This window comes from Antechinus flavipes, chromosome 1 (genome assembly GCF_016432865.1).
Source record: "Antechinus flavipes isolate AdamAnt ecotype Samford, QLD, Australia chromosome 1, AdamAnt_v2, whole genome shotgun sequence".
Classification (NCBI taxonomy): Eukaryota; Metazoa; Chordata; class Mammalia; order Dasyuromorphia; family Dasyuridae; genus Antechinus; species Antechinus flavipes.
The window spans coordinates 464,943,522-464,962,351 of NC_067398.1; the positions used below are offsets into that span (position 1 = coordinate 464,943,522).

Sequence of the window (18,830 nt, forward strand, 5' to 3'; positions counted from 1 at the left end):
TATTAAAAAAGTGATAAAAAACTTTAAAATACCATTTATATGGTGCTTTGATGCTTGCAAAATACTTCACACATATACATTAACTCATTTAAACTGTACAATAACCCTGTAAAATAGGCATTATTACTATCCCCATTTTATAGATGAGGAACCTAAGGTACAGAGAAGTCAACAGATAGTAAGACCAGTACCTCCCAGGTAGTAAGAGTCGGAGGAGGGATTCACACTTAGGTTTTCTGAACTCCAGGTTCTATATTCTATGTATCATTACTTAGCTGCTTATGTTTTTTTCTAGTTTACAGATAAGGACACTGAGGCAAAGAAAAGTTAAACTCCTTGCCCAAGGTAACAGAATTCTTCAAGTAGTAAAATTAGGAAGTGTGCCTAGGTCTTTTAACTCCAAATCTACCATTTTATCTATTATATTAGAGAGAGGAGAAAAGGGCTAGTAATAAAACTCCATCCTGATAATTCTATGATTTAAGTTTGTATACAAAATTGAAAATATACTTGAGGTTCTCATGAAGAATAAAATCTATCACATGTAGTCTAAATTAACAATTGACAAACATAAATTAAACTGAAAAAGTATTATAAAATTTCAGTTCACTTAATATATTTTAATATGAAGCACAACACTATCTTAAAATTCTGAAATTTATATCTGAGTGAGTACTCTCTATATCAATGAATATCATGACATTCATTTAAGTAAATGGCCTCGATGAGTTGCAGTGATTAAAAAAAAAAATCTTTATCTAGTGACCCTCCATTTGGTAATGATAAATAGTAAGACTGATCCTCAGAGGAGCAACATACAGTCCATTTGCCTGGGTCATATTCAAAGGATTTTCATAGTTGAAGTCATTCTAACTTAAAAGGACCAAACAAGTGATTGTGGCCCACTGATATATCTTCAAGAATCCTAAAAAACTTTCATGGAACATTGAGACATTAGAGTAGGACTTACCATTATTAACATCTGTAAAGTATACATATAAACTCAAACACTCTTCAACTGCCTTTTCTATAAATGGTCCCCTTTTATCCAAGGAGAAGAAATAATATGTGCACATAATAATTATTAACAATAATAATAAGTGAACATATATATGTGTACATATGTATGCATATTTATATATATACAAATATATAATGCTTTAAGACTTGCAAAACACTTTACAAATATTATTTCAATTTATTCTCACCACAATTCTTAAAGGATATTTAGTTCAATTATGCCTGACTTCATGAGTCAATTTTCTTGGCAAAGATACTGGAATAGTTTACAATTTCTTTTTCTGGTGAATTAAGGCAAATGGAAGTTAAGTGCTTTGTTCAGAATCAACAACTAGTAAGTGTCTAAAGTTTAATTTGAACTCAGGTCTTCTTGATTCCAAGCTCTTTGTTCTATCCACTGAGCCATCTAGTTGCCCCAACTATGGAATGTAGTGCCTTATTGTTGTCTCCATTTTATAAATGAAGAAAATAAAGCCCAGATGTGAATTCTGGCTTTCTTGACTCCAGGTCCAGCACTCTATCCATCATACTACCTACAGCAGTACTGTTTGGACTGGAAGGAACCATTTTTATGCTAGGGAGGAACTATGTTGTTATTGTTAGTCATTTTTCAGCTGAATCCAACTCTTTGTGATTCCATTTGGGGTTTTCTTGGTAAAGATACTGGAGTGATTTTCCATTTCCTTCTCTAGCTCACTTTACAGGTGAGAAAAATAAGTCAGAGTGATGTGACTTGTCCAGAATCACACAGCTAGTAAATGTCTGAGACCAAATATGAAGTCAGAAAGATGAATCTTCTGACTCCAGGCTTAGCACTCTATCCACTGCACCACCTATGTGGCCTATGAAGTAACTACCCTTTTTTAAAAGCAACTCTTTAGAGTTATGCAGTCCATCTGTGTGATTTCAAATAGGACTTTTTGTTCCATAAGTACATATAGATAAGAAGATATTTTCTGAAAAGTTCTACAAGTATGAACATATTGACAAAATGATTCAATGAAAAAATTGGAGATTCTAAAATGTCAAGACAATTTAGATGATAAGAAGAAAATATTTCTGGAAGTTAATGGGATGAAGCCTTCACTAACGTCTTACTGTAATTCATATATTATACTGTGAAAGTAGCTATAGTTTCTCAAAAGCCATGCTAGCAAAGGATAATTTCTGGCAGGTTCTGATCAATCAAGGTAGAAAGGCTTTTAGTATGAGGTGTCTGAGGACAAGTTAATATAAATCTTCTAGAGAAGCTTTTCTCCAGAATACTATTCATCATATGATTTTTTTTTTCAGCCAAGACAATTCATGGAGAACATGAAATAAGAAATAGAAGGGTAGCAATCATCTTGGTGAGCATCGCCCCAACCAATAAAAGTTCCCTTCCTTGAAATGATGGAATGGCAAAGTGAGTAGATCTTTGTAGTGTTGTTTGGGATCCTATCATTTAAGCATAGGCCACATTGAGATTTAACAAATTCATATGGCAACTCATGCTAGTATTTAACAACTTACATCTTCAGGAAAACTTCTTCACATCTAACAACTGCCAAAAGCTTTAGTTTTAAATCAATTTCCTTATGTCTTATCTTCAGTAGAAATGGAGAAATAGTTACCATTTTCTGTGAAAGTAGTCTTCATATACAGTATATGAAGAGATTAAATGGCCCTTCAACCTTTTTCTCTCTAGGTAAGACCTTTAATCTTTCCTCATAGGTCCTATTTTCCAATCCTTTAATCTTCTTCATTGCTCTTCTCTGTCCTTTCTATCCTTTTTTTCGGTTCAGAATTCAGATCTGGTAACAGTACTCTAGCAAGATGCCAATATGAATCCTACATGATACATTCCTATTTATTCACCCCAGGATTATGCTTTCTTTTTTTAACTACAGTTATACATTACTGACTCATGATACTTCTCTAGGGGGAAAAAAGAGCTATAGTTATGAATTTTTCTCAAAACAAGAAATTGTACCAGGAACCTAAAGAAATATTCTTCAATTGTCTCACTCTCATCCACTTTAGCTTTGGTATCCACTTCCCCAGTAAAAACTAGATTTGATTATCCTTTTTTCACCAAAATAGCACTTACTAAAAAAGAAGCATTAACTCAGGTAAGCAAAATGCTGATTCCTTTTATCTCAGCAATTCCACACCTACTCACTCCCCAATTGACTTTTATGGAGTATTAGTTTGCATTAAAAATCCATTTAATTATGCTGAAAAAATACACCACTGTTATGCTTTGGGCCGGTACCATGTTGCAGCTGTTCCTATTTAAAGGATAATTGTAGCCTCACTCTTTTACAAGGAAATAATTCTGATTTTGAAAGGATTTATCCTTACAGTTTATCCTGATGAGAGGGGACTGGATTATTGCCTTGTAAAATAGCTGTATCATCTTATTATAGCTATTATACCACAAATGTTGTATATTGTTGAAGATCAAAGTACTGTATCACTCTCAGTTGTGAGCTGTACATGGATGGCATATTTCCCATAAGATGTTTTTTTTTTTTTTTTTTAAAAAAAAAACCCACTACTATATTTCATGAGTCTTTCAGTGCTGTGAGATGAATCTGCAGTCCTTTCCATTGAAACCTGTTCCTGATGCCAAGATCCTGATTGCCAACATAACAATGTTCTGAAATTAAAGGGGGGGAATAATCCAAAGAAATTAGATCTAGGTGCTCTTCCACTGCAATGTTTGTCTTATTATTTATCATCCCATTATACAATGTGATTATATCAGACAACAATCAGTGAGCTTTATACAGATTATATTAATCAATCACCATTAATCATAAGGACTTTGATATTCAGCATTATGATCACTAATAAATATTTGAGCATTTAGGCATAAATGTATAAGGCAATGTATCTTAAGCATTAATAATATCTACAAGGAGATACAAAACATAGACTCCACGATCACAGACCTCGGATAGTCCATTTGAAGTACAATAGAAATAATAATACTGAGCAATATAGATTGTCTCATCAGTGGTGTTTATTGAGAGACCTATAAAGTGTTCCCAAATAATATGGAGAATATCATTCCTTAATTGTAAGAATGTGTGCCATGCTATGTCTAGTTTGCTATGCTTTCATTTTACTTAAAAAAATCTATTTCAGGAGATATTCTTATAGTCGAAATATAGACGATTACCACACACATAGTAATTTTGATTTCAAAACTTAATGTATTAGAAAAAGAGCAGGATATACAGGTCAGAAAGTGTTACTTTTTATGATTAACATTTATAAGGGCCTATTAAAAATATGGAATTTTTGAATAAACCTTTCCAAGGTAATTCATCTTGCATTGTAATTTTGTGACATATAAGGCATAGGACGCCTTCCTATATATTAATCACAGGTATAATTAATGAAAAATTATATGTAAACTTAGAGCTAAAATGTGCTACAATAATAAGTTAAAATGAAAATGATTAGAATGAAGATGATATAATGGCAAAAGTCAGTAGAAGGAGAGTAGAAAAGTTGGCACATCATGAACATTGTCCAGGTTAACAGATATATCCCTATAATGGAGAAAGGAGATGTACTTGAGGTATTGCTCTTCTTTTTCTCTGATTCCAGACTCAGTAAATTACTTGATTATTGATTTCCAGGTATATTAATTCCCTAAATAAAGAGCTTGAATCAAAAAGCCTAAGTTTTCCAGGCACAGATATTCCATTGTTAATTAACAAAATGGTAATTAGTTTATAAATTTCTCCTGTGAGTTGGTTTAGGGTGAATCATTTCTCTAAGGATAAAGTGTTTAAATTAAGTTTCAGTGTATATAGGACACAACCCTAAATAATAATGAACTTGTCAAGAGGTTATCTTTGTAAGTCTCAATCAATTGGTCATGGACCACATTGTCCCTAGAGGATAATTCTGTTTTGTTATTTTCATGTGTTGGTGTAGTTTATACACTCTATTAGACTCTAATAAGCTCCTTGAGGGCAGGAATCATGTCTAATTGTTTTTATATCCTTTTGAAAACATAGAGGAATGAATTAAACATCATAGACGCTAATGGAGGCATGAAGCAATTTTAACATTCTAGTAAATGGAAAATTCATATAATATCTCCCTGCTTTCCCTCATAAATTAAGAAAATATATTCCAAGGCTTAGGCCTCCACATTCCTCAGTTTTACCTTAGTATAACTACATTTATTCAATCCATGTCACAGGAAGTAGGGTTAGAAATAAAGCAGTTCCAGAACGAACTCTGCCCACCTTCCACTGTCTGTTCTCAATTTCAGCATACTACTTTGCCTTTCATACATCACAAATCCAATCTAACTTCTGGATAAGTTGAAATAAATATGCAGAACTGACATTTGAGCTTTCAGCAGTTGAGAAAAAGGTGTGGGATTGAGAGAGAGAGAATATCGCTCCAAATCCTTTCAAGTTATTGTCAATAATAACCATAATGGTTATCATTTATGTATTGCTTTAAGTTGTAAAAAGTACTTTATACATATTATCTCATTTAATCTTCATAACATCCTTGTGGTGTAGGTCCTATTATTATCTCCATTTTATACATGAGGAGACTGAATTTTGTTGTTGTTGAATACTTTCAATTGTGTCCTACTTTTTCTGATTTTGTTTAGGATTTTCTTGACTAAGATACTGGAGTGGTTTGCCATTTCCTTCTCCATATCATTACATAGATGAGGAACTGAGGCAAACTGGGTAAATGACTCACTCAGAGTCACACAACTAATATCTGAGACAAGATTCAAACTCAAGTCTATTCTAACTCTATATGTTTCACTAACTGGCTGCCTCATTCATAATGTCCTGCTTTTCTTTTTTGTTAGATTTTTTCAATCTGAGAAGGCAACTATTGATTTTTTTGAGGGCATAAGGCAGTTCTGATATTAAAATCGTATTGTTTTAGAGAGTTGTTAAGGAAACTCCTTATACTAGTATAGATCTAAAACTTGTCTGCTATTTAGTTTTAAGATAGCAAAAGATTGAGATTTGCCCAGAATAATTTAGACAATATGTCATAGGAAGGAATTGAATCAATATAGATCTTCCTGATATTGAAGCTTTGGACATTTTATTCACTATGCCACATTGTCTCATAGTTAAATAAGTAAATTTAATTACATTTTCAGGTGAGGTTTTGAAATAGGACAACATATTAGAAACAAGTTTCGAGTGATGATCATACATGATTTAAAAAGTATCCAGGGACAGCTAGGTAGTACAGTATTTGGAGCACTATCGCTGGAAACAGAAGGATCTATATTCAAATAATCCAAACTCAGATCCTTAAAATGTGAATAACCATAGGGAAGACCACTACACCTGGATTGCCTCCTCCTGCCCCTCCAAAATTATATTTAACCACTTGTGTTTTCTCTCAGTAAAATGCAACCTCTTTAAGTGTAGAGCTGATACCACTCTCATCTCTGCATCCACAGCATTCAGGCACACAGAAGACACACAATATGGTAGAAATTTGAGCTGAGATTTTAAATTAGCAGGCAAGTGTTATAGTATTTAATCTCTAGTAGGAGACAGAAACACATTTAAATATGTACACCACTGAGTACAATTAAAAACCACAACTTCATTTTAAATTTATTTTGATTTTTATTAGGAGCAGAGAAATGTCCATTTTTCTATTCTATTCTTTATGTCAAAGAGCTCTACTGAATATGTATTCAGTAGTCCCTCTAGTCATTATTAGTGATTATCTCCCTTTTCAAATGATCAAATATTCTTGTATATCCCTTCTTTCTTACCACCACTGAGTTACATATTCCTTGAACAGCTGGGCTTTGCACTTTTTAAGTATTTTACTACTTGCCCAAGTTTATTGGATTGGAGATACTACTTTTTCTTGGTCTCTTCCCTTCTTGGATGAATCTTGTGGATTGGCACTTTTACTACTTAAAAAAAAATGCAGAAAAAAAGATACTGAACTAAAATGAAAACTACTAGAGTGCTATCCCTATGGCTTTGGGATTTAACTCTGGCTGTGCATTTACTTCTTGAGGGACTTTGTACATGTCTCTTGAGCTTTCCTGGATGACTTATTCATATATAAAAGCAAAGTAGGGGTGTTAGCTCAGATAAACTAAACTATCTTCCAGTTCAATTTTCTTTTTTATTTAGATAATATAGAGAAGTAATCATATAGTATGCATATATACAATATATACTTACATAAAATATGTGTAAATATATTTTAAAATTTTTAAAGCTTTATAAAGTATTTCATAACAGTCATTAGGGAGGTAGAAACAAGTATCTCCAATTTATAGATAAGCAAGTAGGCTTATAGATATTATATGACTTGGTCAAGATCACAGATAAATGTCATTACCAAGATTTGAGTCCAGTGCTCTAGAAGCTCTAGAAGTCAAGTTCAGTACTCTTCATATGACTTTATTCTATGTTGCCATTCGATGTGTAACATTCTCTATCATTTGCAAATTTAAAAGGAATGATGAAAGGCATCTTGGGGCTTTCACCTGACATTTTAACATTTCTTATCCCTGGCTTTTGCTATTACTTGATTTCTCAAATGGAGAAATTGTGAGTACTGAACAGGTTGTAAAGTGTACTGGAAAGACCACAAAATTGCATTAATTTCTTTCCCACGGCCAAAGAGCGCATAAAACTGAAGGAAAGAACTCTGCGTCTCAATAGTAGACCCTGGGTGCCTGGTATCCTTAGAACTCAAAAGGCAGACACTAAAGTTCCTCCTCAGCTGTTTCCCCAACTGTTGTTGTTTCTAGAAAGACTCTGGAAATATGGAATAAAAATGGAATGTCTTAAATATATCATATTTACCCGTAAAATAATAAACCCATATAAAGTAGTAAAGCCTAGGCCACGGATCTGAGGCCAGCTTTGTACAGTGTTGGGGGAGGGAGGAAGGAAAAAAAGAGGAGAGGGAGAAACAGTCCCCGAGCCTTCTTCACCCCACCTTTCCAATGTCCTGTCAAGGAGGCCGATTATAGAACTTCAGTTTTGTGATCCTCCTTCAAAAAAAAAAAAAAAAAAAAAACTGCTGTGTGATAGCTAGGCGATGCGCTGGATGGAGCATGAGCCCTGGAGCCAGGAAGACCTTAGTTCAAATTCAGCTTCAGAGACTGGACACCTATTAAATGTATGACCCTAGGCAAGTCACCTAACCTCGATTGCCTCAGGGGAAAACAACAACAAAAGTCAGCTTCAGAAAAGAGGGCCAAGAGGTACCTTTTCCCTTCTCCACCGCAACTTTCCAAAAACATGCATTTCCTCTATTGGGACGAATAATTATGTTCTTATTGACTCTAGAATAACCTTCTCTGACTTCTTCGTGGCTACCCCTTCGCCCCCAACTCCAAGCAATCTTTGATCCTAAACTTCTTCAAGTCGTCCGGTGAGGCAAAGGTAAAGGAGAGTAGGGATTTGGTGAGGAGGTGAAAGAACGGGGAGATGGGGGCAATACTCTTGCAATCCATCTGCCTGAGGCTTGAGAATCTCCTAACGGGTCCGAGGATACTCAGTAATATCATACACACGGCCTTGGGTAAGCCCCTCCAGCTCCAAGCCTCTACTCTCTAGCAGAGTTCCTTGCCAGGTCCCCCGAGCAGCAGCCTGCCGCCCAGAAGGTCGCACTGGAATTGCTCAGTTCCGGATGGGAAGGAAGAGAAGAGGGTTTTAGTGGTGGTGGGTGGGTGGGTGTTGGATTAGGGACGGGAATCGAGAAAGGTGGGGATGGAGGAGGAAGAAGGAGAAAAGATGAGGGAGGGAGGGTGCTGGTGTGAGGGGCGTGTAAAGACTGGAGAACAGGAGGTGAGGGTTTGGGGGTGAGGGGTATTCCATTAGCGCCCCCTCTCTTTATCCTAAAGATCAGTGCCCCGAAGCAGCAAATGGCTTTAGCTCGCCAACTTCTTTGTGTAGAACACTGAGGAGCCGTGTGGAAGGAAAGCAAAGCACTCCTCAGCTTTCCTCTTCTTCCTCCTCCTCTTCCTCCTCCCCTCACTCCCCACCTCTTCCTTCTTTCTCTTCCTACCTCTTCTTTCCACTTTCCCTTCCCTTTTCCTCCGGGTCTTCTAAGCTGGGAGCCTGGGGCAGCAGCGGCGGCGGCCGCGGCCGCAGCAGCAGTGGAAGCAGCAGCAGCTGCAGCAACCGCAGCAGCAGCGGCCGCAGTAGCAGTAAGCAGCCGCAGCAGCAGCAGCGACAGCGGCAACAGCAGCAGCAGCAGCAGCAGCAGCAGCAGCAGCAGCAGCAGCAGCAACCGCAGCCGCAGCCGCAGCCGCAGCCGCAGCCATTCCGCCTGCCTAAAAGGCCGGTCTGCGTCCAGTCCCTTCGCAGCCCATCCCACTCCGGGGAGAGTGGAGAGTAGCGGCCGTTTCTCTCTACTCCTCCACCCCCTCGCTCTCGTTCCTGCCCACCGACTCTCCCCTCCCCCCCGCCCAGACCCCCCAAGCCATGAAGGTGGAGAGAATAAAATAAAATCAGAACTTAGAGAATTCAATAAAAAAAAAAAAAAATCTCCTGCTAGAAAACTAGTTAGTGTGTGCCGGGTTGGTAAGGGGAGTGGGGTGGGGTGGGGGATGGGTGGGAAGGGAGGGGGGAAAAACAATAAGTACTTGAAGTTACCTGCCCTGCAGCAGCGGCTACGGAGGCGGCGGCGGCAGAGGCAGCAGAGGTGGTAGAGGCTGGAGTAGCAGTGGCGGCGGCGGCGGCGGCGGTAGCGGCAGCGGCAGGGGCAGGAGAAGCAGCAGCAGCTGCTGCGGCGGCAGGAGTAGCAGCAGAGGCGGCAGGAGTAGCAGCGGCGGCGGCGGCGGCGGCGGCGGCAGCGGTAGCGACGGCAGTGGCAGCAGCCGTAGCAGCAGCCGCAGCAGCAGCAGGAGCAGCAGCAGCAGCAGCAACAGCAGCAGCAGCAGCAGTTGCCGCCGCAGCCGCAGCAGCAGCAGAAAAAGAAGAAAAAGAAGAAGGGTTTGTTGTTTCTGTTGCAGACATCTGCAGACTGGTGCTTTTTTGGAAGAGTTGTGTGTGTGTGTGTTTTTTTTTTCTTTTCTTTTCTTTTCTTTTTTTTTTTTAAACGAACCGCAAACGGATGTGAGGCGAGGAAGGTGTTTCTTTAAGCCCAGACACCTCTTTCTGTTCCTTCCAATCTTGTTTTGCTGGACATTTTTTTTTATTATTCAAAAGAAAGGGAAGGAAAGGAAGGAAAGGAAAGGAAAGGAGTTACTTGATGTTTGAGTGAAATGGACGTAAGATTTTATCCACCACCACCACAGCCTGCTGCCGCTCCCGATACTCCTTGTCTGGGACCCTCTCCCTGTCTGGACCCCTACTATTGCAACAAGGTGAATTGTTTGCTTTTGTTTCGTCCTTTTCCTTGTTTGTTTGTTGTTTTTTAGTCCATTTTTGAGATTTGGTGGAATAGGGTTCCTTTTTCTTTCTTTCCCTTTTTTTTCCTCCCTAAATGCAGGGGTGATGGGGTTGTTATTTTGTTGTTCTTGCCTTACTGGTTTGCATGGATGGAAGCTCACTGTACTCTGTATGTACAGACTATCTTCTGAGTTAACTAACACTCCAGCTCGCAGCCCACTAAAGCCATTCTTGCAGTTTGGTAGTAAATATTGTAGCTCCGGGTGTTTTCAAAACACCGCGATTGTACAGAAAGTGACAGGATTTGCTCTGAACCCTTCCTTCCTGCTGTTCCCGAGTAGAGGGACGCCTGCCGTGATTCGTCTTGGAGACCTTAAAAAAGAATAAAACCCGGAATACTTTGGGGGTGGTTCTGGGATAAATAGAGGACTGGTGGGGAGAGTAAAAGAGTGAATTACATTTTCTCTTCCCACCATTTCCCCCCTCCCTGTTTCTTCCTAACCCCTTCCCCCTACTCCCGGTACTGGCAGACCCCATGTGTTCTTTGCCACCTTTCTGACGTGAAGACATTATTTCGAAAAGAAGGTAATTATAGAACATCTAAATGTCCATACAAGTGTCTTTCCCCAGCTACTAAGGGTTGGGAGATGTAGTAGTCCCCCAGTGAACCCCTCCCCCAGCCAAACTCTTTTGTTTTCACAAATCAAATCAGGCTGCTAAACTCTCAATTAGCACGACAGTTAACACGTCAGTATTCCCCGGGTTTAGTAGTTTAACAGTTTGGGGACTATCGGATCCCCGCTTAGGGTGCAAAGGGAGAAGATAAGTTTATTCTGAACAGGACAAACCTGACTCATTAGTGGCCTGCAAACTGCGTTACTAATTTCCCTCCAACCTGATTCGATCGGTGTTGGCCAAACTTCTAAGGAAAGAAGTTCTGTGCAGTGACAGAGGGCAAGAAAGTGTTTCTGGACAGTGGGGTGGCCAACGGGACCGGAATACTTCGTGCCCACTTGGCTACAAAGACACCAGAGGACTTCGATTACCTTTGGCCAGAAGCAAACCAAGATGACTTTCAGTGTGGGTCTGTGGAGTAAACCAGCTGGCGTTTATTTATACGTGGATCGCACTTTCCTTGCCTTTGGGGAATGTTTCTGCATATGAATAAAAAAGATTGTGGGAGGAAAAATTATCAGGAAGTGGTTCTCCAAACTCTCTGAACATGCAAGCTCCAACAAGGGAAGCAAATGATGAATAAGCAATACTAAAGTCAGTGTGTCTGTGGGTGTTTGTCCATTTGGGGGCTTTTGTTTCACATATGTCTGAAAGTACGTCCGAGGAACTTGGGCAGATAGGCTAGCTAAAGTTCCCTGGAAACACTTTTTTAAAACGGTGATCATTTACTTCAGCTGTACAGTTTCTGTGTTGTTCCTTTACTAAGTTGATGCCTCATAACCTTTGGAGCAATTTAGTGAGGAATAGTGAGGAGTTCTTCAGTTAAACTCCTTGGGAAATGTTTGTATTCTTACATTAGCTTTTAGTGGCGATTCATTATGCAAATAGATTTCTGTGACAAGAGAGACAGACTGAGATAGAGGGAGACACACGCACAAAGAGACAGTGAGAATGAGAGAGAATGCGTTCTAGTCCTCTGCCTCCTCAAAAAAAAAAGGAAAGAAATCAAAAAGAAAATTAAAAAAGACCTAACTACAAAAACTTCTAGATAGAAGCATTAGAAAAGTGAGCTCACACAACTTAAGTAAACTACATCTATCAGAACATAGGGAATCGGCCACCCTGTGGCTGTGGTTTTTGTTTGTTTGTTTGTTTGTTTGTTTGTTTTTAGGGATTATTTATTAGTAGGTAATACACTGAACTTTTCTCCTAGAGTTGATACTTAAGGAAGTTTGAAGAGTTGACTTGCATAGTAAATGGAAAGTTTAAAAGTAATGTGAACTTTGGGCACTGGAAAGAGTGTGAGTGATTAACTTCAAAGTTGCATACCTGTTTTAAGTTTAAGTTTGGATTTGCTTTTTTTTTTTTTTTAGAAGGGTAGTAGTTGTTTTTCTTGATACTTTTGGTTTAAAAACAAACAAAAATTAGTTGGCCTAAGTTGAAACTCAATGAATGTGGACCCCTTTGGCAGCTAAACTGGACAAACCTTATTCAATCTTGCACTGATTTAAGGCTCCAAAAGGAAGGTAATGGCTTGGATACACATTTTGCTCATCATTCTTGAGATAGTAAGGCTAAATTTAATTTAAAAGTTAAATGCTTTGGAAAATCAGAAATTACTTTAATATATTAAATCATTTCCCAATTAAGTATTTTAAATAATTTTGGTGGGTTGTGCAGTAAATCGAATAAATTAATTTAGAAAGTCCTCAGAGTTTCTTGACTAGCTCATTGAAGCTCCTTTTAAGTCATGCCATGTATGAAGCAGCAAACTGTTCTTTTTAAATGCAAATTAGCTACCCTTTCTATAGAGGAGTTGCAAGTCTTCTATTTAACTTATCTTGAGCAATAATGGGTTTAAAAATGCAAAGTCATAAGACATACTTATCATAGTTGGAAAAGACTTCATGTGAATATTTCTCACAGGGTGCCTTCTCCAGAACATCTATTCGTAGCAGTCTATTAAATGTATTTGTCACTGATCCCTGATTATATTAAATGGGCTGAGTAGGTTTGGTAGGCCCCTGAGAGGCAGGCTACTTTCTCTGAACATTGTGTTTTCCAGTCCATCATGATTACCATTGATACAAAACTCGTGTCTAGATCAAATATTTCAATTGCGTAGAAAATATTTAACTCTTCTTCATGTTTATGAAGGTTCAAGTGACTTTCTGATGCATTATAAGATATATCTAGGAAAGATATTTAATAAGAAACTTGTATCTTTAAGTTAAAAAACAAAACATAGCTAGATAACCTCACTTGTACTAATCCAACACTTAGCAGATTGGAAAAAAGTTTAAATTTTCTGTAAGACTGCAATGTAGCCATATTTTATAGTAAGATGCTCTCACTACTTTATTTCTGCTTTTGAGAATTGCATTAATAAAGCAAATTACAAATTGTTTATTCTGAATCTATTACTAGATTATGATTTATATTTACATATATAATCAGAACTGAACTTTGCCCAATTTTTTTTTATATAGGAACTGCAGTCTATAAAAATTAATATATCACCATTCCCTCCAAGTTCTCTTAAATGAAAGCACAACTTTAGATTTGTGACACTCTTCTGCATTGCTGTTTTACAAATGGCCAAAAAATCCCACTGTTTTCATTTTTCTTCTAATAAACTCAGCAGAAGGAATTTTCTAAACAGTTCAGCCTAGTGTTGATCTATTTATTGTGAGAGCACATTACACTATGCACATATCTTTATGCAAACTTGCCTCCTTTTTCACACAGTCCATTGAGGGAGAAAAGTGAGAGGACAATGCAAACAATGTTGGTTATGGCAACTGTGTGAGGTATCTCTTATACAAACAGGCAAAATGGATGGTATGCTGCTGTATATAGGTCAACCTTTGAAATAACAGTGTGGCTTATAGGCTGGACAGACAGATTTAGACTTAAAGTAACACTATTCATCTCCTGATTCGGTAAGCATAGTTATATTTCAGACATTTATAGATGAACAACATAGCTCCACCAAAGCCCTCTTTCAGCCAATTAAGACTATTTTAAGTAACATTGTATCCCTTAATTGAACTGAATGTTACAAAGAAATTGGATTAAATGAGCACACAGTATGAATTCGGTAGTAAAATATAGCCCTATTTGTTCTAGTTGAAGATGTCAAATCATCAGTTTAAATATATACCTACATAGTAATAACAGTTCCTTTGGTTTCTCCATGTACTGTCATTTCTAAAGATTGTTTTCACTGATTTTGTGCTAAATTGGGATAAGGAGGTGGTACTTTTTCACATTTGAAACTTTGTAGTGTATTTTCAAGTTGCTTAAGTATCTGCCCACATAAGAAGCAGTAATATAATTATGTTATGACATTACTAATGACAGGGAGGCTGACCCCTACCAACAGTGGGAGGGAAAATAATGGTCTTTTCTCTTCTCAATGGTTACTTTTGTGGAATCATGTGCTACACATCCTTCTTGGATTGCTAGTTAAATTAGAAATAAAGGAGTGCAAACCCAACAGATTTATTCAGCTGAATAAGAAAATCCAATGCATTATTTTTCATATATGTGTACAGAAGAAATGATCTATTCACAATTAGCTTGACATTGACCTATGGTCCAATCCTGAAACATCATTTTACTTTTCAGAAGGAAAAATCATTATTCATCATCTCCACCCACCCCCTTTTTTTGTGTGCACAATTTCATTTGATGATATTTCCATAGGATATTTTGCCTTTCAAATGTAGTTTGATCATTCTCATTTATCCAAGTTTCAAAATTTGTAAAACCCAGAATTCTCAAACTCTTAAAAATATAATTCTATGTCAGTATTTTATTTGATATTTTGCTTTTAAAATAATTGTCTTATAGTTCCAAGCAACTTAGGCATATCAGTTCTAGACTGGTCCAGCACATTGTTGTAGTTCTGGTTTGAAACTTGTCTCTATCTCTGGGATGGCTAGATCATTTATGAAAGTTTTCATACTTTTTGTTTCTTTTTTCAGGATTACTGCTGAAAATACACTTTTTTTTTTGGTGTTTGATAGGGTTATTTGTTTGTTAACTTTTTAAGTTGAGGTTTTAAAACATATTTTAAAAAACTCACAATGAAGAAGTACAATATCATTGTTTTATAGAGGTTATAGACTAAGATACTGGAACAAAAGAAAGGTAAGATCCTAACTTGCCTATCTTGGTTTTGTTGGATACTTTATTATGTCAATAGTTTAAAGTTTAGACTTCTTTATAAAGGATTATCTCTATGAGCTTTTGAGAGCAATGCTATCATTTCAAGATACTTATTCTATAAGCTTTAGTATTTCCACATTTTATGATTCATTTTAAGGGGTATGGAGTGGTTTTTTTTTTTTCCATTTTAAGGAATATGGAATGATTTTCATGAAGCAATTTGATCTTTTGCCTAGTTAGCAAAAGAAACTGCAATATCAGAAAACTCATTTAAATATATTCTACTGAAACTAGTGCTTATACAAGCATGAAACTTCAAGCAAGCTTTAGTAGGAATAGCATAATTGATATGGCAACAAAAGGAGCAAGGTATGGAAGAATTAGGGACATGTCCAGATTAAAGGTTCACTTTGTTCAAATCCTAGAGCTAAGTTTTTAGGAGTTGGTTGGGGTACTTTGGCTTCTCTGCAATTTTGCCCTTTTGAGAAAGAAGATTTATAAAAGGAAGGAGAATACTGAAAAATGCTAGATGGTGGCTTGTACAAATTTATTATACTATCACTTGAGAAGTCATCTCATCTTCATTTGATACTGTTTACTGGATATAATAGATAGAAGACCTCTGGGATGATTCATGTGTTTCTTTCTTGGCAGTCTCCTTTTTTCCCCTTTTTTTTCTTTTAGAAAAATTGTCACCAGGAGTTTACCCATTTGTTTCATGTTCTCTTTAGCATCTTCTTTCTTTTAACTTTGCAATCAGAATATGGGGACAAACTTTTTTTTGGATTCTAATGTGTATATTCTCTCACCTCTTCATGGCACTGATATATTGTGTTCATTTTGTGACACGAGCCTTCTCTTCCTTTTATTAACATCATTATCCTGGTCAACTTTCTCCTTTCACCAGTATTTTTTTTTCTTTTATCTATTTTTCAACTCTTAATAGTACCAATCCACTTCCAATCCACCCCAACTACCATACTGAATTTACAAGTGAACCATCTAAATGAAAAAGACTAAAGGCATTCATTCATTTCTTCAATAAAAATTTTGTTAAACTCCTACTTTTTGCAATGTACTAAGATTTAAGTTTATAAAGAAAAAACAGCGATGCAGAGAATATATTAGAATTTAGTGATTGAGTATTGTTGTATTTGGAGTTGTTGTCTTTGGAGTCAGAAACCCTGAGTTCAAGTTTTTAAGCTGACATTTATCAACTATTTGCTGTGGAAAGTCATTTGATGCCCAGGGCTACAAGTAACTCTCTAAGATTGTAAGTGATGATGAATTGCTGATTTGAATAAATGAAGAAAAATTTCCCTCCCCATTAGAAATTACTTCCATTTATGTGGTCACCAATCTGATCCTTCCACTACCAACCACCACCCCCAAATTAATGAAGGAGAGATCCAAAGTGGTCTAGAAAAAATTGAGAGGAGAAAAACCATGTTCAGCTGTGGGGAGCGCAATGAGGTAGAATGTTAGGGAAAGTTATTCTGTTCTTGATGCTGAATGAGAGACAACATGGCTTCTCATTAGATAGAGTACAGACTTAGACTGAGAAAGTCCTATGTTCATATCCTGCCTCAGATGCTATGACTCTAAGTAAGTCACTTAACTTCTTTCTGTCTGTTTCTGCCTGTTTGTAAAATGAAGTGGTTGTATTTGATATCCTCTAAAGTCCCTTTTCAGTTCTAATCTATGATCCTATGATTGTGCTAAGCAACAAACTAGTGGAATATGTTATATCTAGAATTATATGGCATCTTAAAAGTCAACTATTCCAACTAACCATTCAATTCTGTGTATAAGGAAACTAAATAATAAAGAATCTAAGTGACTTACTCAAATACCAGAACTGGTATTACATGATATTATGGCAAGAGCATTTGAAAGAGCACTAGGAATCCAAAATTCTAGCCACTAATGCCATTGAATCTTAGGACCTTGAATTTACTTTCTAGGTCTTTTAAAATGAAAGCTGGATTACATGATTTCTAATATATCTTCGAATTCTTAAAATATATTGTGGTTCTATAAATTAAGATGTTTGAAGAACTGAATTTACCAACTTATGCTATTGTTTTTCCTCATCAATCCCATTCTCAAAAACTTTTAGTGTCTCCTTATAAAATATAAACTTCTTAGTTTAGCATTTAAAATCAGCCTCTAAAAATCTGGCTACAATTTCCCTTCCAACCTCTCTCTTTCTCGATCTGTCTCTGTCTCTGTGTCTCTCACTTTCTCTTTCTGTCTCTCATTCACATACACACAGAGACATATACACACAGAGAAACATATTTTATTTCAGGATAATTTTCTACATCTTACCCTTCCATGTTCTGCCAGTTACTTTTGTATTTAACTTGTTCTATTCCTGTAATACACTCTAATTTAAAACAAACAAACAAACAAACAAAAAAACTCAACTCTTTTTTTCATTCCTTCAAGTCCCAGTCCAAATCCTACTTTTTCGATGACATCTTTCCTTGATCTCCTTACCTATGAATTCAATTCAATTTAATTTAACAAGCATTTATTTAAAAACCTGCTATATACTAATTATAATCTAGATACCAAGGATACAAAGATAAACCAAATAAATCTTTCCCTCAAGGAACTTATATTCTTTTAGAATGGAATTAATCATTTTTCTAACCTTGAATCTTTCTTACTGTTCTATTTGGTTTTCTCCTTATAATTGATATTAAAGCTAATTGTATATTTGTCTCATTTACCCCTTTCTAGGATGTGATTAACTTGAAGATAGAGACTATGTATCTTGTATTTCTTGTGCTCAGCATACTACATCATATATGAAGTCTCAGTTAATCGATGTTGCATGAATTGCATAAGTGAATTTTCTCTTTGAGGTCTTCACATTGCAATTATATTGAAATAATTGGATTAAAATTCCTAATATAAGAAAATTATTTGACTTCCAAATTTTTGTAACAGATCATAACTTAAGAACTTAGGGCTAACATTCTATTTGTAAGTGAATATAATATTGTACATATATTCAAGATATGAGTAGTATTTGTACAGACAATAGCATTCAAATAACCTTTTTCTCATCTTGTACCCATGACAAGTTATGGGAATTGTCAATGAGCAATGATTAGACATCATCTATAAAAGTCTAATCCTATATCTCCACATCTGCATTTTTAAAAAGTGAAAATCAATAATTATGATTATGATTATGACAATAATTATAACAACATTAAATATTCTAGTGTCATTTAAAAAAATAATAAAACTAATGATCTAGATGGCATCATGTCAGTATCCAAAATTTCACCTTTTTTTTTGTTGTTGTTAAGCTGAATTATAGTTAAGTATCAAATAAGTACAGTTAAGTATCAAATCTCATGGTAAAATTTGTCACAGTCATAGTCTTTGACCTAATTAAAAATTTTGACATTTTAATAGTCTAATTCCTGGTATTTCTTTACACTGAATGCTCACAAGAGCAACAATAACTTAGTGTAACCTGACCTTGGAGATATCAGTCATTGCAACACTACCTTCCATTTATATCCATTCTACTTTGAAGTTAACCATATCTCAGGTTGAAGGAGCTTATGGTAG

At 36.3% G+C, this 18,830-nt stretch overlaps 1 protein-coding gene across 3 annotated transcripts in view; it reads left to right on the forward strand.

Moving 5' to 3' along the window:
* Window positions 1-10,059: 10,059 nt before the first annotated feature.
* Window positions 10,060-18,830, forward strand: part of TOX (thymocyte selection associated high mobility group box) — a 352,655-nt gene continuing 343,884 nt past the window's right edge. Inside the window, exon 1 of one of the 3 annotated variants that reach the window (XM_051970153.1) lies at window positions 10,060-10,363. In XM_051970153.1, coding sequence (XP_051826113.1) covers window positions 10,262-10,363 — 102 coding nt within the window. In that variant the 5' untranslated portion in view covers window positions 10,060-10,261. Of the gene's footprint in view, window positions 10,364-10,406; window positions 11,658-18,830 lie in introns of those variants that run through there. The other 2 variants (XM_051970152.1, XM_051970154.1) reach the window with 2 other exon arrangements.